This window comes from Panthera onca, chromosome D3 (genome assembly GCF_046562875.1).
Source record: "Panthera onca isolate mPanOnc1 chromosome D3, mPanOnc1 haplotype 2, whole genome shotgun sequence".
NCBI classification, from domain to species: Eukaryota; Metazoa; Chordata; class Mammalia; order Carnivora; family Felidae; genus Panthera; species Panthera onca.
Genome location: NC_138350.1, coordinates 93,504,238 through 93,524,940, shown reverse-complemented (window position 1 = coordinate 93,524,940; position 20,703 = coordinate 93,504,238). Strand labels below are relative to the sequence as shown.

General features: G+C 51.3%; 1 protein-coding gene across 1 annotated transcript in view; it reads left to right on the top strand.

Moving 5' to 3' along the window:
- The first annotated feature begins 879 nt into the window (after positions 1-879).
- Positions 880-20,703, top strand: part of PARD6G (par-6 family cell polarity regulator gamma) — a 92,217-nt gene continuing 72,393 nt past the window's right edge. The window contains exon 1 of the mRNA XM_078435085.2: positions 880-1,175. Coding sequence (XP_078291211.2) covers positions 1,104-1,175 — 72 coding nt within the window. The 5' untranslated portion in view covers positions 880-1,103. The remainder of the gene's footprint in view (positions 1,176-20,703) is intronic.

Here is a 20,703-nt window from a genome sequence, read left to right as displayed (position 1 = left end):
CTTCCAGAGCCCTCTAGAAAATAAGTACACAGTGACGGTGCTAACAACCGATTCCGTCTTTCTCCTAAGATACCCTTTTTTCCACTGGCCTTACGGAAGACTTCCTTTCCATCGGATAGGCCTAGAGGTGCTTCTGACGCTCTCCTTGCTTCTACCTGTGCTAAGTACGCCTTAGGAGTTTGCCTCCTTGCAGAACTTTCGCCTGGACCCATCTACTACCTGGCAGCTAGTACCGACAGGTGTGGCCCGAGGGAGTCAGTCAAGCCTCCACTGGTTCGCGCATCACCCAAGAAAATGACAAAAACCAACCCAAATCAGCCCCTTTCCCTGGCCGCCCAGTGGAGGTAAACAGAATCATGGTGGAGGGGAGATGAGGGAGAAGTTGCGGGCGCCCAGGTGGGAGTGAGGCGCCCCGAGTTGGTCCAAGCTTCTTTTCCCTGCCTCCGGTCGCTGCCACCTCCCGCGGAGCAGCGGCTTTGGGGGCTGGCCGCGGGGGCAGGTTCTCGGGGCGCCGGGCGGGACCAGGTTCCTCCGGACTCGTGGGGCGGGTCCTCGGGGAATGGGGCGGGGATTGGGGGGCGGGCCCTCGGGGCTCGGGGCGGCACTAGGGTCCTTGAGAGTCGTGGGGCGGGTCTTCGGGGCGCGGGGTGGGCACGGGGGGGGCGGGTCCTCGCGGCGCGTGGCGGGACGTGGGTCCTCGGGACTCGCGGAACGGGCCCTCGGAGGCGGGTCCTCTGGGCGCGGGTGAGACTGGGGCCCCCGGAGCTTTGGGGGCGGGCCCTGGGTGGGCGTGGGGTGGGGGGGAGTTGGCGGCTCCACGGGAAGCGGGGCGGGCCCTCGGGGCTCGCGGGGCGGAGATTGGGGGCGGGTCCTCGGGGCGGCGCGCGCCGGCGTCCCCCCGCTCCTCCCGCGCGCGGCCCCTGGAGTCCCGAGGCGCGCGGCCAGCCCAGCTCCGGCCGCCGCACTGAGAGCGGCGGGGCGGCCGAGCGCGCGCGGGCCGGGGCCGGGGCCGGGGCCGGGGCGGGGGGCGCCGCCCCCAGCGTCCTCTGCAGCCCCGGGAGCGAGGAGCCGAGGCGAGGACGAGGCTGAGTGGGGCCGGAACCATGAACCGGAGCTTCCACAAGTCTCAGACCCTGCGCTTCTACGACTGCAGCGCCGTGGAAGTCAAGAGCAAGGTAAGCCGGGCCCCCCTGCGAATGAATGGGCGCCCCCGGGGGGGACTGGACGCTGCGGGAGGTACCGGGGCAGGCGACAACTTTGGAGTGCGGGGGTCCAGCCGCCTTTCCCGCCGCTGCAAGGACACAAAGCCCGGCCGCCCGGCGGGTGCAGCTGGAGCCCGGCGGTAGGAGGGCCGCGCGGGCTCCGGACCCCCGCGGGAGCGGCTCTTTTGTTCCACGAGCGGGAGGCGACCCGGCGCGCCACACGGTGGAGGGGCGGCGTTTCCGGGGCGACCCGGGGGCTGCTCGGAGTGGGGTCGTGGGGGGGGGGGGGAGGTGCTGGGGGGCCCGGGCCGGGGGAGGGCCTGGCCGCGCCGCCTCCTTCGCTGCGGAGGAGGCTCGGGTCTAGCGAGGGGAGAGCGGCAGCGGGCCGGGACCACCCCCCACCCCCCGCCCCTGGCCCAGGCTCTCTGGGCGCGCCCGGCCGGTGGCCCCTCCCGCTGTCCGCGCCCCGGCCCGAGCGTGCCCCAACTTGAGAGCTGCTGTGCGCGTTCGGGTAATTGGCTGATAGGATCTGGCGCTTCTGCCCTCTGCGGGGGCGGCTCATTCGCGGCTGACGCTTTTGTCTGCGAGGGTCCTGTTGCAGTGGCTCAGGGTCCCGGAGGAGGGGGCTCCTCGGGTCCTAAGCTGCCGCCGCCTGGGGGTTGGCCCTCTCGCCCTTCCTCCACGCCTCCCCCGTCCTGTAAAGCGAGGCGGAGCAGCTTGACCGGTGGGAGAGGGGCAGGGCCAGAGGGTGGGCTCGGACCCCCATCTCCACACGCACTTGGGCGCCGGGCGTTCGTGTCTAAGGAGCCGAGTCCAGTGCCCCCACTGTCCAGGCCGCCCCTGCCCGCCAAGGGCGGAGGGGGTCCTTTGGTAAAGGGTTTACAGGGCGTCCGCCGAGGATGGGGGGCGGCTTCTCCGCAGTGAGCCAATGGAGTTTCGGGATTTCGTTTTCATCTTGAGGAGACCGTCTTTTTATGAACCCCTCACTTCTGTTAAGGTCGCACCCTTCCCCCGAATGCTAACTCTGTGACCCTCGCCCGGAACTCATCCCCTCTTTAGCCCAGGAGTGCCCCCAGCCTCCCAAATCAAGTGTGCCCGCTGCGGGTTGTGTGAGGGAAGAACCCACAGGCATGAGTGGGAGCTCCAAACAGTTGTGGGTTTCTTTAACTGGGTGGAGACAGCTGATTGGAGCTCCTGGACCACTACCATAGGCATTGAGCACATGTAGTGGTTCCTTTTTTTTTTTTTTTTTTTTTTAACTTTTTATTTTGAGATTATTTTGGATTCACAGGCAGTTGTGGGAGAGAATACAGACTCCCAAGAAGGTCACTTGTAGTGGCACAGTGTCTTATCCAGGACCTGGTCATGTACCTCTGCTGTGTGTACGTCCCTGGGATTACCAGCAAGCACAGACAAGCCACAGAACACTTCCATCAAGGGTCCCTCCGGCTGCCCTTTTAGGGTGTTTGATTTCAGGTGTAAACTGACTAACACTAAACGCTTTTCCTAAATCACACGAGCCACATTTCTCATGCTCAGTAGCCATGTGCGCCTCACAGCTGCCTGATGACAAGCACAGCTCCAGAGGACCGATCTAGAAGGACAGATCTGGAGGAGAGGCCCTCACCAGGCCTTATCACACAGTTCTGGACTGCTGGTACAGGGCAGGCTACTGGGGGCCTGCCTTTGCCTCTCCTCCAGGACAGGAGTGAGAGGCTGTGGGGGTTCTGGCTGCCCAGCCAGCTGTGTCAGACTGCCCTACCCCTTCTAGCTCCCCAGTTGCTGGCCCGTGCTCCAAGCTTGGGTTCAGGCTCAGATGCAGTGCATGTTCCCCTGGTGGTGAGTGGCAGAGCTGGAGTTTGGGTTGGATTTGGGAGCACCCCTGAAAGGGCCACACCAACCTGGGTGCAGGGAGTGCCTGCTGAGCTGGCTGTTGGACACACACACGTTCCGTTTTGGATGACGGGGCTTGCCTTCTTGTCTGTCCAGAGAGTACACCTGGCTCTTCCTTCCGCATACACCCTCCCACTGCCCCCCTTAGTGGTTAATACTTGATACCATGGCGCCCATCTCCGCAGGGAGCCTTTACTCCAGCTGCTCTTGTCAAAATACAGGAAGCAAAACTTGATGACAATGATGTCCTTATTCAGGTTAAACGTAGCGCCATAGCATCTCGGTTTGCGTGTGGGGAAAATGGTGCCGGGGCCTGAGTCCAGCTAGGTCTGCTACGTACTTCTCTTTTGAACTTTCAGGAAAGTCATTTAAACTTTCAGAGCCTTGGTTATTTCATCTGTAAAATGGGCATTGTTCCTGTTCTGCTTACTTCCCAGGACAAAAATGAGGTAATGAATGTGAAAGCACTTTGAAGACTTGAGGAGTTCCTGCAGTTGTAAATGTCAGTTCCTGCAGTTCAGAATATTGGGTCTGAAATCGTGTGGCATTTCAGGATATTGGGTCTGAAATTCACCTCTCACCCTCTCAGAATTTTGGGCCATGTGCTACAGCTAGTCAATTCCCAAAGCCTTGATCTGGTGGCTCTCCCCCATCACAAACATTTCCACATACTTGTGATTGATCTGTTCCTCCCCAAACCAACAGAATGTACTTCTTACTCCCCAGCCCTGGGAGTGGGACTGCCTTTTTGCCACTTGCTTTGACTTTTGCCTCTCCTCCTATGAGACCTGCAGTGTGGAGGGAGGAACTGTGCACAGGTCTGGGGGAGCATGTTCAGGCCCAAGGGAGCACATCTTGGAGCCTCGTAGGGGTAGCAAGAAGGCCAGTGTCTAGGGGAGGTGTCTGCAAGGGGCAGAGGAGTTAGAGGATGTCTGAAGGAGCACAGTCACCCTCTGTCAGCAGTGTGCTCCCCCCGCACAAGCCCCTACCTTCTAGTTGAAGACCCTGGTGCTAAAGGAGGCCCGTCATTGTCCAGACACCCAGTCCCAGTCGGGCCTCATTCACATTCTCTTAACCTGGTGGCCTGTCTGCCATGGTTATGTAGCTTTCCCCCACCTGAAGTGCTCTCTGAGAATCCACCCTGTGCACCAGCCCTCTCCTACAAAGCCCATCCGATGCCTTCACCGGGCCAAGCCCCCTCCAACTCCTGACCCCTTCTCATCTTATGGCCCTTGTCACAGTGTGGCACAAGGCGGTTGTTCACAACAGAGACAAAGACTGTGTTTACAACTCAGGGGCATGTCATGTCCATTGTGTTTGGCGGAGATTCACTGCTAAGGGTTTTAATCCAGTGTTTGCTGCTTTGTTTAAATCATGTTGGAGATGGGGTGGCTGGGTGGCTCAGTCGGTTAAGCGTCCGACTTCAGCTCAGGTCACGATCTTGCGGTCTGTGAGTTCGAGCCCCGCATCGGGCTCTGGGCTGATGGCTCAGAGCCTGGAGCCTGCTTCCGATTCTGTGTCTCCCTCTCTCTCTGCCCCTCCCCCGTTCATGCTCTGTCTCTCTCTGTCTCAAAAATAAATAAACATTAAAAAAAAATTTTTAAAAACAAATAAAAAATTTAAAAAAAAATCATGTTGGAGGCTTTTCTGGATTGTAAACAAATATGTTGTCATTATAGAAAATTTAAAAACTGTATCAGGCACAAAATGGGATCAGTCTCCCATCCAGAAATGACCACTGTTCAGTGTTGCCATGTGTCTTCTTGACCCTTTATAAGCATATGTAGCATCTTTATGCTACAGAATCAGGATCATATTTTACAGGCATGTTATTCTATAGCCTGCTTTCCCCCATCAGTTTAACAGTGTGTTTTCTCGTGTCATTAGAACTTCCTTAAAAACATTTTTAAAACATATTTTAAAATTACTACTTAGTATTTATTTTATGTGTAAACCATAATTAATTTAACCAGTATCCTATTTGGGTCATTTCCAGTTGTTTTCTGTAATAAACAATGCCGTGAATAACATTTATATTTAAAGTCTAAATAAACATTACCTACAGGGTATGTATAGATATGCTACATAAAAGGTATAAAGAACTGCTGATTTATTAAGTCTTATTGTTTCTTCAGGAAGATTCCTAGAGTGCAGCTGCTATGTTAAAAATATGCACATTTATAAGACTTTGAATATATATATGTATATATTGCTAAATTTTCTTGCAGAAAGTCTCTTCTGCAGATTTATATACTGTTTCACATCTGCCCATCCATCTCTGTCACCCCTCCCTCCCTCTAGCACTGGTATTTCTTTCTTTCTTTCTTTCTTTCTTTCTTTCTTTCTTTCTTTCTTTTAGTTGATTTATTTATTTTGAGAGAGAGAGAGCACGAGTGGGAGAGGGAGACAGAGAGCTGAAATCCAGAGTTGGATACTTAACCGACTAAGCCACCCAGGTGCCCCTGCCCCTAGCACTGGGCATTATTCTTTCCCAGGTAGATAAGTGGAACCCCATCCCATTGTTTTAATTGGTATCTTTGAATTATTGGTGAATTGAACGGTTTTATATTTGTGGGCTATTTGCCTGTTTTTAGCTGCCTCTTTCTTTCCTACATGCTTTTTTTTTTTTTCCCCTGTTAGTCCTTATTTTTTATTGAATTATGGGAGCTGCTTGACAACAGATTTTCCCACCTGTGCTGAGGTAACAGTGTTTCGGCCCACGTGTTCCCTGGTCCCCAGACCTTATCTCTGGCTGAGGTTGTTGGCTGCCTGGTGCTGCAGGAACATGTCTTTCCATCTGGTGGGCTGGGGGCTGGGCCAGGCCCTCCCCATGGGGTGATTGGGCACTTGCCTGCAGCGAGCCAGTTAAGAACTGCCTGACACAGTTTGACTCACCTGTGTGTGTCAGCTACACCCTTTTAAGATTCCAGCTTTGTATGTGTGCACGTCTGTGTTCAAACAGGTTCGGTGACTTGATGTGGGAAGCTGCATCTGGAGGAGACTCTCACCAGGAACCCAGGTAGCAAATGTCAGTCTAGTGGGTGCCAGTGGTGTCCATGCCAACCTTTTGTGGGTCTCAGAGCCCTGTGAACTCTCCCAGAGGGTACTCCAACTAGTCAGGAGTTCGAGCCTTTTTCTAGGACCCATGGCATTTCAGATGGAGGGTTCTCCCAGTTTCAGGGAAAGAGTGTCAAGAATTGGAAGGTGCAGCTATTCAGGGTATCAGAAGCTCAAAGGTTTCTGGGTCATGTTTAAAATCAGTGAAAAAGGAGAGGCACCCCGACCCTTTCCCATGAAGGTGCCTCCCGGACCTTTAGAGGCAAGCAAGGAATGAGCTAGGAACGATGGCAGCAGAAGCCACCATGACAGTAGTCATTTAACAAGGGAGCATCAAGAGTTAGTGTAAGACTTGTTCAGCTGGCTAAGTACGTGTTTACTGGCTCACCACTTCCTCTTGGCAAATCTCTAGTCTTCTGTGAACCTGGGGAGTGATGGGAGATACTGTGAGCCTTTTTAGACCCTGCAGCTTTCCTCTGAAGCTACCCCTGGACACAGTAGGGCTATACAGATGGTCCAGGCTGGACACTCCCCTCTGTGTACAGGGTGCACTCAGAAGTATTTCTTCAAATTTGTTTAACTGCAGATACACACGCCAGACACTGTTCTAAATACACAGCAATTGCAAATAATAGTTCCTTAAGTCCCATCACAGCCCTGCAAGATGGGTTCCGTTATCACCACCAGTATATAAGAGAGAACACTGAGGCCCAGGGAGTTCCACGAAGCTGCCCAAGGTCAGAGACCCCCAGCAGTCTGGCTCCAGAGTGCATGCTCTTTGCCATGAACTGTCAGTGGCCACTGGGGGAAGAGGGCTCCTGATTTCTCTTCCTCTGACAAGCCCTGAAATCCAGGTCTGGGTATTGATGCAGGTGTTCTTAGCGTGCCCTGTGCAGAATGAGACAGACCCCCTTCGGCTGTCTGGATCTAGAGCTTGTAAGGGTAAGCTCTTGTGCTTTTGGGGCAAGAAGTTCTATTTTTCTTACATCACCATTACAGGTTCTTATGGGATGGTCTCAAGGGAAGTTTTCTACTCAGTAGTTGTTCTGGAAAGTCTGATTCCACAATGCGTTGATTTATTGTATTGTATTGTATTGTATTGTATTGTATTGTATTGTATTGTATTTACTGAGCAACCACTATGTGCCAAGCATAGGGCTCGTGGTGGGCGTACAAAGATAGCTAAGACAAATGTTATCTCCTCCTTATAAAACTATGGTCCAGGGACACCTGGGTGGCTCAGTAGGTTGAGCGTCCGACTTCGGCTCAGGTCATGATCTCACAGTTCGGGAGTTCGAGCCCTGCGTTGGGCTCTGTGCTGACAGCTCAGAGCCTGGAGCCTGCTTCAGATTCTGTCTCCCTCTCTCTCTGTTCCTCCCCCACTTGCACTCTGTCTCTCCCAAAAATAAAGATTAAAAAAGAAAGAAAGAAAGAAAACTATGGTCCAATGAAGGTTTGGTCTGGCACGTGGGAAGATTAGGGTGGGGGTGGGGGTGGGGTGGAGGTCCTTCATTCTGATATCCCAAGTGTCACCAAATCACCACTTCCCACTTCCTTGAGCTCAGAGGCTTCTGGCACATCCCAGCTGGCCTGTCAGCCCAGCAAGACCAGTCATGGTGGTCAGCCTCCAGGAACCACCCGCCTGCTTTCTAGCAGCAGCAGAGTCAAAGTCTGCTATGGTTGCTTTGAGATAAGTCAGACCACCTTCTCCCTTCATTGCTTCCAGAAGCAGCTGGGCTCTGGCCTCCACTTTTCCTCATCTGGGGGCTCTCCTCTGCACTAGACCAGGAGGCCAGCTCTGAAAACTAGCTACATTTCTCAGTGATCTGCTCCAAGGAGAAACTCGGCATCTAAAGTGTGAAAAGCAGTGTTTTGCACACAGGAGGTGCCCAAAAAATGTTGGCTGAGTTGAATTCAGATAAGGAACAGCTGGATTTTCCTGTTGGCTACTAGTCCAGAAGTTGTTAGGATACTTTAGAAAAGAACTACTTTTTGAGGAAGGTGACCAAAACTTGGCTCACTGATGGGATTATTCTCCGGGCACCTCTGAGAGGAGCCTTGTCCCCTCCCTGCCAGTGCTGCAGGGGACAGCATGGACAGAAGCAGGGAGAGGATGAGCTAAACAGAAAAGAGAAACTTTGAGAGTTGAAAGGAAATTGTTTTAAAAGTCCGTGTTGATATTTCTGCTGTGTTGGTATCTGCTAATTTCCTTAGTGTTTGATCACAGGCCGAGAGCCCCAGGGGGTGCAGCCCGTGGGCCCCTTTTCAGAGCCAGCTCTGTGTGCGTCTCCAGGAGCCAAGCTCATAGCCCTTCCTTGCAAGCTCCATTGGCCCTACATGCTTCCTCCTCTGGAGCTGCCGCAGGCAGCCCCGAGTTACCTACAGGTAGGGGTAACAGGCCCAGGACACTCACTGTTACAGCTGTGACATCAGTTACCTTTGATGCCTTTTTTCCCTGTCCCCTCATTTCAGTTCTTCCCAGGTTCTCAGGGTCCAGGGATGTGTGTCCCACACCCCATCACCCATCGCTCTATCTCCTCCCAAGGCCGTGTTCCTCATTGGGGCTCTGAGCAGATGCTCGCCATATCCCCAACCAGAGCACCTGCTCTGTATTTTGGGGTATGTGTGTTGCATTTTACTTGGGGGTAGAAAAAAAGCTTTTGCTGCTCACAGAGTTTGAAAACCACCCAGAGCCTCATGCATGGCCCAGCCTTGTTAAATTCTTGGTTTGTCTCCTCCCCCTGCTCCACAGGCTGACCTTCTTACAACCCGATCCCTTCCCACTCTTGCCCAGGCTTGAGGCTGCAATAGCTGCCTTTTCAGTTGGCTGTTCCGGACCTACTTAATGCGGCAGGCTCTCTCCTTGTGACACTAAAGTACACTAATCTCAGGCGTGCAGCTTAATGAAAGCTTGCATGCTTACACACCCAGGTGACCACTATGCAGATCACAATGTGGAACATTCCAGTATCCAGGAAGCTTCCCTCATACCCTGTCTAGTCAGCACCCACCCCCAGTGTAACCACCATCAGGGGCGCGGTCACTAAAGATGAGTGTTCTGGTCCTCGGATGTGATGTAACGATACACTCCTGTGTCCATGCACACGTTGTGTGCATCAGTGGAGGTTTTTTATGGGTGCCACGTGTTGTGCTTCTGCCTGTGTTGATGGTGCCCAGAGCCGCGTGCATGTCCTTTGGTGGCTGTGTGCACGAGTGCCTCTTCAGTGCACTCGTGCTCTCCACTGGCCTCCGTGGTACTGCTGTGCTCGGTGCGGTGGGACACTGAGCTGCCCTGGTGGTCCTGCTGAGTCTAACCCACCATGCAGTGCGACTGTTCTCAGCTCTGGCCCTGGACTAGACTGGATTTAGGGGAGCGGCTGCTGTGGGACGTCTGAGCATTTGAGAGTCCCAAAGGCCTTGAACCACAACTTATTAAGTGTGTGTTGATTAATAAATTAACATAAATCAGGAAGAGATTCTGTGTCGCAGAATTTATGTTTCCACCGCTGACGGGTGAAGGGACTCTGATACTTCTCCATGTGATTCTGTGGTTCCTTTCCTTCAGTCCACACCAGCTTCCATGGGCCCCTCTGGTGGACCTGGCGTTGTGCAAGAAGCTGAGACCCTGGACGAACAAGGATGGGCCTGCGGGCTGCTCGACAGGTCACAGGGCATCTCATGCGTTGAGTGAGATGCGTTGTCTCCTTTTTGAATAGTGTCTGATCTTCATGTGTAGAATGAAAACCCCACAAGCAGCCTCAGCTTGGTGGGCTGTGGACACCTGTGCAGGTCAGAGCTTTCAGCCACCTTCACCCTGGGAGGTTTCCTGTGTTACCCGGAAGCTCTCCCTGATACACACCTGTGGATGTCGACAGATCACAGTGCAGCCACCGGTGGGGCTTTGTCTGCTCCTCCTTAAAGCCCAGTGAGCAGGTGTATCTGTTCTCCATGTTATCACATCGGTGTGCTTGCCGAAAGCTGGGTTAGGCATCAGTCTACCAGGCAGACCTCTCTTGGTATCTTTGCTTCTGAGACAAGGCGAGGACAGACAGGGCACCCCTTTTGGGGGACGTGTGCTTTGTGGAAGGACCCCAGGGTCCCTGGGTAAGGGCTGTGGAAGAGAGAATTGTGAGGGACAGCTGAGAAAGGTGCCATGCTGGAAGGATGTGGAGAATAAAGTAACATCCATATCCTGTTTTCCACGGCACGGGGGCCTGAGCCACTGGCTCCCCACCCACAAGTCCTGACCTGACTTCCCCTGTTGGCCTGAGATAATGATGGGGTGTTGCTATGGGACAAAACAAACTTCTGTGCCTGTAGGATGTTCCCTCACGTGGGGCCGCAGGTGGCCCCAGCCTCAGGCCCATCAGCAGCTGTCCAGACCCAGGGGCACAGGCCCAAACCTCATAGGAACATGCTCCTGTTGACGGCAGGTGAGGCAGGGGCTCTGCTTCTCTGGGCAGATGTTGGCAGCACTGTCAGGGAGACACTCCCGGGTGAAACAGCGTGTTGAGGAACACCCTTCGCTGTTCACGAGGTGCGGTGAGCTGCCCTGGGTTCCCCCTCACCATGCTTGGAGGCACCTGTCCCATCCCCCATCTCCCAGGGGCGTGGCCCCATTGCCAGTCTGCCGGTGGTGCCTCTTCCCAGCCAAGGTGGCCGAGGACTCTCGTCATGGCGTTGCCAGAGATGAGCACGTGGCCATGAGAGTGGCCAAGGCTGTGCCGTTGAGGGTGCCATGCATGTCCCCTCAACTGGGTTTCTGGGAGGCACACAGTCTCTGGGCCCCCTCCCTGCACCAGGAGCCTGGCCAGCCTGGTGGGAGCATCTGCTGCTCAGGTCACATCACCTGGAGAGTCTAGGTGGCTATGACCCTCTCTGTTCAGTTGTGGCTTCCTTTCTTGAAGCATCAGCTGTGTGCTGTGCTTTCTGCCAGGGCTCCCGCCAGGTCTTCGACATAGATGTTTTCCTCAAAGCTCGTGACACAGTGTGCATGAACTGTGGTGGGAAGCACCCTTGGGGCTTGACCAACCTATTAAGTTAACTAAGCAAGGCCCAGGTATAAGTGGCAAAACCAGATCCTAAACCCTCAGTTGCTTCCCATCTGTTTCACGTTGTTTCCTGATTCTACCTGCTGGAAAATAGACAACAGCTACCTGCCTGGATGTGGTCTGAAGTCACATCCTCTATCTCTCCACCTCCTCCCCGCCCCCACCCCCAGCACCTCCTGGACCCTGGCTCAGGGCTGTACTGCTTCCTGTGTGTCCCTCACGGGTCCTGTGAAACCCCCTTTCCCAACAGCCCCATGAGCTCCAGCCTGTGCATCGTCTGTTTGGTGCAGGGATGAACCTGATCCCACTTCCTCCTCTGGTACCCCATGGGATCTTCGCAGCTGTGGTCAGAGTAGTTGGTGACCACCCCTGTCCCTGGCACACTTGAAGTGCCACAAAGCGGATGCCCCTTGAATTGCATGGCTAAGGGTGCACAGTGCCCACTGGGCTCTGAGCCTCCACCTGAAGCTGCGGGGTTCGGGTCATGCTCATGAGCACAGCTTTTCTCATACAGAATTATAAGGAGGGTGTTTCATCTGAAACATGGACCTGAGAGATAAGTGCCAGCCAGGGATGGAAGGGACGGGGCTGAGGAAAGTGGCTCCTCAGGAACCGGGAAGGTGGCTCAGCTGAGGAAGGATGTATTGCTTTCAGTGGCCCACAGCATGTTTGGGTCTCTGAGAAGGGCTCCCCAGGATCAGCTGTGCGGGAACGCTGTGCACCTTCTCCAGGCAACCTGGCCAATAGCGGCCGTTGGCTGGGATCACACTCTCAGGACAGCCCATGTATTTGTATTTGAGTCTCACGAAAACCCTATGAAGAAGATATTTTTGTCCCTTTTTTACAAAGGAGGAAATATGCTCAGGGAAGTTTAAATTATCCAGAGTCACACAGCCAGGAAAGGTGAGTTGGGAATTTGAACCTGCAGAGCCTTGAAGTTAATGACTCTGCCCTCCTGTCTGTTGTTGGACACCATGGCCCAGATCTGGTGCCATCGCAACCCATCCCCGTCCCTGGAAACTGCCCCTTTTTTGTACATCGTGAATTCATGTTGGGCTATGACTCTGCTTCCCTAGGGGGCCAGGGACCCAGGTCTCTGCCTGGGTGGCTCTCTGCTTCTGGTCCCAGAAAGGCAGGGTCAGATGGCCTCCACATCCTGCATGCTGTGGCCTAGGCAGACCTTCCAGTCGGCGGGCTCCCCCTCCCATAGCAGCCGGGGCAGCCCGGCTCTCTATCGTGCTGCTCCGCCTGCAAGAGCCCCGCCTCATCCACACACTCAGTGGTTCAGGCATCCCTTCCCACTTGGGGGTCTGCTCCCAGGGCCCGAGCTTCCACATGGGGTTCTCACCATGCCACTGGAGCTCTCTGGCTCTTTTCTGCATTCCCTCTGGTATTAGCCTCAGTTTCTCCATTTACTGGGCTCATGACTAAGGGCAGGGATTGAGTCCTTCCAGGTCTCAGTGTCCTGGCCTTTAACATGGGACTAGTGACACCTCTGGATTTCTGTTAGGGTTAAAAAGAGCTTGCACACAAAGCGTGGCACTGATCATACCTCGTCTACCGTACTGGAAATCCCTGCCAGACAGAAACCATAGACCACGTTCCTAAATTTCTGTGTTCTCCACTCCCAGGCCCACCCTACACCTACATTTACCAGTGCCGGATCCCTGGATGCAGATGGCACGTGTGACCTGGAGAGTATGTATGTGAGCAGAGGAGTGCATGCAACACCTGCAGCGCGCACACACACACACACACACACACACACACTCACTCACTCACTGAGGTGACCCAGGTACACTGGGCTCTTGGTCCCCAGCAGCCTCACACAGGATGTGGTGCCTGTCTGAGCAGTTCTGCAGCTACTGGTGGCTGGGACGTCATTGCTCTGGATCAAGATGGGTGCATGGGGCACAGGAAGGGGCCCTGCTCCGCTGCCAGCTCCACCCCGTCTGACTCACAGGTCTGTGGCCTGATTTTAAACTGCCCTAACATGCCAGCCCAGGAAGTCATCCCATGGTGGGGTCCCACATTCTGACAGATGCCACATGAGGATAATGACCCGTGCTTCCTGATCATTTCCAAAAGGGGGGTCTTCCCACAGATTTCCATATGGCCTGCACGTGCGTTCGTGCTCCTTGGCCCTGTCCCCAAATGGTCCAAGGTGTTGGCATTACCTTATGAAAGTATGCTGCTGAGATCTTTCACACCTGGGCTGCCTGGCGCCTTCAGTCTGTGCTGCAGGTGACCTGTTCCCATCCTCTCTTTACCTGAATATTTCCTTTCCTCAAACACAGAGTTTAAATCAGGGCCTGTGTCCTACAGTTTCTTTGTTTGCATTTCCCAGTTTGTAATTACACATTTGCATGTGTGATTACTGTCCAACATCAGGCTTTCAAACAGCCATCAACCCAATGAAGACGCTCAACACCAGCACGGGGCGCCACCCACGTCCGGCATTCAGCAAAATTTTGTTCAGTGAACGAATATGTAAACAGATACCAAAACCCAGCACATAGCAGTGACCAGCAAGATGGTTACTGGGATGTTTACAACCGTGCTTTTCACACTCGTGTGCACAGGAGTCACTGGGGGTCTAGTTAGAATTCAGGTTGTGACTCCCTAAGCCTGGGGCCTGAGTTGAAGGTCCCAGGTGACAGTGATGCTGCTCCTTCAAGGAACACACTTTGAGGAGTTTCTGAGCTGCGGATCCCTGGGCCCAGCCGCAGAGGTGCTGGCTTCCTGGCCTCAGGTGTGCCAGACGTGCACAGCTCCCTAGGCTCTTCTGTTCACAGCCCTGGGCTGGGCCTTGCTGCCTTATTTGTGCTGCGCCCCAAGGATCACGCTGGATTCGGCTTTGCATCGTTTTCTGTCACTGCCCACGTGGTTAAAGGCTTCCTTGAGTCATTAAACCCACTAATACAGCGTGTATCTGTTGGCTTCATTATATTTCATCCTGGGGATGTACTTTGTTTGGTGAACTTTTACAGTTAACATTTTATACTACTGTAAATATTTTTAAATGTTTATTTATTTTTGAGAGACAGAGTGCGAACAGGGAGAGAGAGAGGGAGAGACAGAGACAGAATCTGAAGTAGGTTCCATGCTCAGAGCTGTCAGCACAGAGCCCCAGTGGGGCTCGAACCCACGAGCCGTGAGATCATGACCTGAGCCCAAGTCGGATGCCCAACCGACTGAGCCACCCAGGTGCCCCCAAACTACTGTATTTTGATGAACGTTTTCCTTGAAAATCTCTGTTTCTGATGACTTCCCGCGATTGCTCTCACCTGAGAGGCCTGGAGGCGGGGTCTCACTGGGAGGTGTTCAGGGGGTGCGGTCTCAGAGCCTGGGTGGGCGGGACCCGAGCTGGAGGCGGGGCCTCGGCGGAGCCCTGCAGTGACGCCTCGGAGGGAGCGGGCCTGAGACGCTGGGCCGGGTGGTGCCCAGCGGGGTGGGGGAGGCTCCGGGAGCTGCAGCGATAACCAGGGTAAAGTGAGTGTGGCATTTTAGGTCTGGGTTTGTCGTGCGTGAAAGGACAGAGTAGCCCCCCTGGATGCCCCTCGGGAGTATCTTTTATCCAAGATAAGTAACATCTTACGCTAGGAGTCCCGGGTGGGTCGGCCCCACGCCCCGGTCCGTGCGTGTCCGAATGAGATTTAGTGGCTCGGACCCTCCTTGGCCCCTCAAGATTAGGGCAGCTTCGAGATAACTGAGGAGTCTAGCCCTGAAGAATTTTTTTTAAGTAAAATACTGCTCTGTGGTAGTTGTATTAATACAGTGACCAGGAGTAGAAGCGGCAGCGGCAGGAGGGAACCTGCTCTGTGCTGGAGCCTTCACCCGCACCCTTTCATAATACCTGCAGGTGGGGCTGGAGCTCAGAGAGGATGGGGGGCTTGTCCCAAGTCCTCTAGTCCAGGGCAGGAGGGGCAGGGGCCAACCCATCCCGGACTTGGGGAAGAGACCCAGGTGGCCCTTGTGCCCTGATGGTCTGCACTCCTACATAACTCCCAGCAAATTGGAGAGCACATGTGGCCTCCTTGACATGTTCTGGCCTTTTGCCCGTGGCACTTACCAACTTCTAACATATTCTATGACTTAGGCGCTCGTTATTTTTAGTTTGCTACCTGTCTTCCCTGCTGGAATTTAAGTTTCATAAGGACAGGCATTTTTTCTGTTTGGTTCACTCCCTTCCCCAGTGTGTAGAAGTGCCTGTTGGGTAGAACCACTCCACACATTTTCACTGGATGATAAAAGCAGGGGCCATACATTACACTAGTTATTCAGTAAACGTATTTTGTACGACTACTGTATGCCAGGATGGGGGGTGGGGCAGGGGATGAAATGGAGACCATGTTTTTCTTTTACAACTGTAAAGACCAGCACAGGAAAATATTTGCTTGGTGAATAAGTTCCTGTTTGGTATTTTGGAGGAGTGAGTTCAAATAAAAGACACATGTCCCTTAGTATGACACTTTTGGAGAAGTATCCTGGTGACTTGGTGGTTCTTGGGGTCGCTGTCTGGTGACAGGAAGCAGTGAAAGCTAATGATGCTTCTCAGACGTACTTCTCTTTTAGAGTCAGTTCTGCCCAAGGAAGGATATGAGCTGGGAAGCAGGTGGGACATGGCCGCAGAGGCTCTTGGGAGAGTGCGTCTGCCTGCAGCAAGTGTGTGGTGGGTGATGCATGGTGACTAGCGGAAGGCACGGCCTGGTGTCCGTGAACCAAGGGCTCCCACCCGGGTTTATCCAGAGCAGAGGGCATGTGGTCAGAGAAACTGACTACCCTTCGTTCCTGGGAAAGTAATTTGGAAACCAGGCCTTTCTTTAAGAAACAGCTTCAGGCAGCCCTTGGGTGTGATTGAGACCCCATGACCTTTCCTGCCTTTAAAACTGGCCGTTATCATTGAGCCATCTGAAGCAGGGTCACAACCTGATTACCACAGAGAGTGTGTTTTACGTGGCTAAAGACCCCTCGGTTTGCCTGTTTACTCACCTGTTTGCAAATAGTCACTGGGACATTGTCTCCTCGGTTTTGACGGTGAAAACCTCACCCTTGTGTTGGGGGGGTGGAGGGGACTGGCATTTATCTTCAAATCTAACATACATGGGACAGGGCTGATGTGTGACATGGGACATGGTTTGTGACTTCATGCTTATATCTCCTACTGCGTTCCTGTTTTGAGACTGTCAGTCAATGTCCACTTAATTAAAATTCTAGAATTTTATTTTAAAACCAGTTGACGGAAGTTTAATTCATTAATTCAACGAAAATTTGTGTGTCTACTGTATATTAGGGACTCTACTAGTCTAGAACAAGCAGACCCCATGCTCCTGGGCTCGCACTCTAGTGAGAGCTATGGCAGTTTGCTGCCCTAACTCATATGGTAATTGCAAATTTTGTAAAATAAATAAAGAACCAAATTTGTGGCTCCCTGAGGTTTGGGAGGTGCCTTAAAAGTGACCCAGTTACTAAGCAAATTTTAACTGGTAAAAACTCTACCTTAACACCTGGCTCCTGTGACCTTCCCTGGTGAGTCTGACGATACCCTGTCACGTCCCTGTCTATGGGTACCTTACAAACCAGGAGCCAAGTGACTTAACCTTTCTCAGTTCAGGGGCATCTGAGAGTTAGAGATTCCTCCCTTACAAGACCATGAGCATCCAGAAAAAGAATGTTTTCAAAATATAGAAGATAAGTGGGAAAAAAAAAAAAAAAGCCCTCCAGAGTTGACCAGTGTGGATAGCATGCTACCATTTATTTAGAAAAGAAGGAATATAGATACAGTTCACATGTGCCTTCACATGCAGAAAACACCTTTTGAAGGGTGCATACAACTGAAATCACCAGCTCCAGTGGGGAAGGGGCAGGTTTTTACTGAATACCTTTTGACTTTTCAGCTGTGTGATTCTACCCCTATTCAAACCATAAAGAAAAACACACCAAACAGTGTGTAGTTCCAGTTTTGTTTTGTTTTTTTTTTTTAAGCATACATGTTGGAGAGGCCTCCACGAACATCCTGTCACACACTGCACAGATGTCTCAGTGCAATGTCCCTGCATGTGACCCTCGTGAGCCAGCCCAGGTACTGAACTGACCCCAGAACTCTGGGCTCCACATGGCACCTCAACTGTCATACCAGATACTAGACCTCGATTTTCCTCTTTTCTAGGCTTGAGATTAAAAATGGTGTATGTGCATCTCCTGCCCCCACAAAACTGTTAGAAATACAAACGTGTGAGCTTTTAATCCTCAAGTGATAGAAACAGTGATTAATTGCCTCCCCGACAATCTTCGCAGCATGTGGGGACATCACGTGGGGTTCAAGCCCTGAGTTCCCTCTCTAGCTAGAAAGACACTGTGTGAAGCGGCCTAGATGAGAAGAAAGTGCTAGGTTTGATTTCCTTCTCTTCTCTTTGACTTTAGCCCTCACAGAGGGGATGACCTTGTGCCACCTTGTGCCAGAGCTGCTTCTTAATCATCAGAAATGTGCCATCTTAGGGGCACCTGGGGGGCTCAGTCGGTTAAGTGTCAGACTCTTGGGTTTCAGCTCAGGTCATGTTCTCACGCCTTTGTGAGTTCAAGTGCACTGAGAGTGCAGAGCCTACTTAGGGTTCTCTCTCTTTCCCTCTGTCTCTGCCTCTCCCCTGCTCACAGTCTCCTCTCTCTTCCTCTCTCTCTCTGAAAATAAATAAATAAACTTAAAAAACATTTTTTTAAGGTGACATTTTAGAGTTTTTAAGTAAATGTTACCTGAGTGAGTGTAAGAGGAAATCTGGGAACCATGTTTTCAGTGGTAGGAAGAATGGTTTTTTCGGTTAGCTTGGAGTGGCAGCAGCTTAGCGCTGCCCATGTAGAAAAGGATCAGAGTCAAGAAATGGAGTCTTATTTCCAACGTGGAATCAAGGATTTGTGTGGCCTTGGGCAAATCTCTCACCTTCTCTGAGACCCTCAGTGTGAACTCTTGGAAGGGCACTTCCCATGGGGAAGCTTAGGACTTAATTGTGTGCATGAAGACAGCTAACCCAAACAAGCCTTTTGTGCCCTGCAGTGTCCTACACAAAATAGATTTTTTTTTAAACATATGGGTAAGTGTAGAAAGACCTCATTATGTATCAAGAAAAAATTTTTTACATTTTTAATATTTTTAACCTGGAAAATAAGAAATAATCATGTTAGTGGTAACAGATTATCCTTGGAGTCACATGACATTGATTGATGAAAATAGATTTGTATTGCCAGAGCCTTGGGACTCCAGAAATATCGTTCATATAAAGTTTTAGTTTCTGAATTGGACAAGAGGGACTGAGAGCCTTTTGCAGTTTGGGGCCAGGGTGGAGATGGGTGTGAGGGAAGGCAAGTTCTACCCTGCTCAGAGTGCCTGCCCTCTGTCCTTACCAGTTCAACACTGTGGACCAACTTGAACTGGAAAAGCTTGCCCTACCAGCTTGGACTAAGTCTCACGACACGACCCAGCAGTAATGACAGGCACGGGGGGGGGGGGGGGGGGGGGGGGGGGGAGGGGGGGGAGTCCCTGGGGTGTTCCCTGACTTCTTAAGTCTTTATCTTATAAATTGATGTGTGCTGACAACAGATGCTTGGACACTTGGTCCTTCAGCATTTCCCGTATGCCTAGAGCAAAAGCAGAGCCTCCATTGTATTTGGCCAGTGTCACTCTCTGGGGTTTCCAAGTTTCTGAATACAGCTTCCAATCAGTCTTCAGTCGGCTATTTTAGAAAATTATTCTTTGAGGTGAAACCTTTTTAAAAAATAACAGCTCTGTAAGCTATAATTCATGTGAAATAAAATTCACAACTTTAAAGTACACATTCAGTGGTTTTTAGTATATTCACAGACTTGTGCAATCATTACCACTACCTAATTTTAAAGTATTTTCTTCACCCCAAAAATAAACCTCCTACCTCTTAGCAGCCGTTCTCAATTCCTTCCTGTCCCCAGTCCCTGGTGACCACTAGTCTGTTTTCTCTGTGAATCTGCCTATTCCATACATTTCATACAAATACATCATACAGTACGTGGTCTTGTGTATCTGGCATCCTTCACTTAGCATGTTTTCAAGGTTCATCTTTGTTGTGGCATGTATCAATACTTCATTCTGGGGGACAACACAGGCCCGTTCCACTCACAAGAGCTTGGCACTATCCAGGGAAAGCCAGAGGCCCCACACACAGTGTTGCCACTTTGGACCTTAGTCTGGCTATGGGGTCAGTGTGCCTGATGGAGACCAAGTACACGCTGCCAGCAACTACAAATGTTGGAAGCAGGAAAATAAGCTGCCTCTGTAGTTGTCTCTTAATCAGAAGAAACAAATTACAAACAGGCAAAAGTATACTTTTCTGCCATTTACATATACCTCTGTAGTTACATTTAACAGTACTATTTATTCCAGTTAATATATAGTGGTCTTTTATTTCAGCCTCAAGGATAGCTTTAAAATTTCTTGTAAGGCAGGCCTGCTGGTAACAGTTCTCCCAGTTTTTGTTTATTTTGGACTGTCTTGTTTCTCCATTTTTTGAAGGATAGTTGTGCTGGATATAGAATTGTCAGTTGACATTGTGCCCCCAAACATGTTACCCCACAGCATTTTAGCCTCCGTGATTTCAGATAAGAAGTCAGTTATTCATATCATTGCAGATCTTTTATATAGGATGAATTGTTTTTCTTCTTTTAAGATTCTCTCTTTGGCTTTGGGTTTTACAGTTTGACTAGGATGCATCTAGTTGTGTATCTCATTGAGTTTATGTTAATTGTAGTTTGTTGAACTTTTGGATATGTAGTTAAATTCATTACATTTGGGAAGTTTATACACATTGTTTCTCCAAATATTCTTTCTGCTTTTTTCTCTCTCCTGCTCTGGGACTTCCAGCTGTGTTTCTTTGGATGCATGGTAATACGCCACAGGTCTCTGAGGCTCTGCTCATTTTTCTTCATTCTTTTTTCTTTCTGCTGCTTAGACTATACAGTCTCAATTGACCTATCCTCGTATTTTCCGATTCTTTCTTTGACCACCTCTGATTTTCTGTTGAGTCCCTCTAGGACATTTTTACTGTAGTTATTATATTCTTCAACTCTAGAATCTCAATCTGATTCTTTTTTTAAAAATGATTTCCAGGGCGCCTGGGTGGCTCAGTCAGTTGAGTGTCCGACTTCAGCTCAGGTCACGATCTCACGGTTCCTGGGTTCGAGCCCCACATCAGGCTCTGTGCTAACAGCTCGGAGCCTAAAACCTGCTTCGGATTCTGTGTCTCCCTCTCTCTCTGCCCCTCCCCCACTCACGCTCTATCTCCCTCTCTCTCTCAAAAATAAGTAAACATTAAAAAAAAATTTTTTAATTTCCATCTCTTTGTTTTTATTCTGTGTTTGGTTAGACATTGCTTTCATGATTTCCTTCAGATCTTTAGACTTGGTTTCCTTCACTTATTTGAACATAATTATAATAGCTGATCTAAAATCTTTGTCTCGTAAGTGCAGCATCTGGGCCC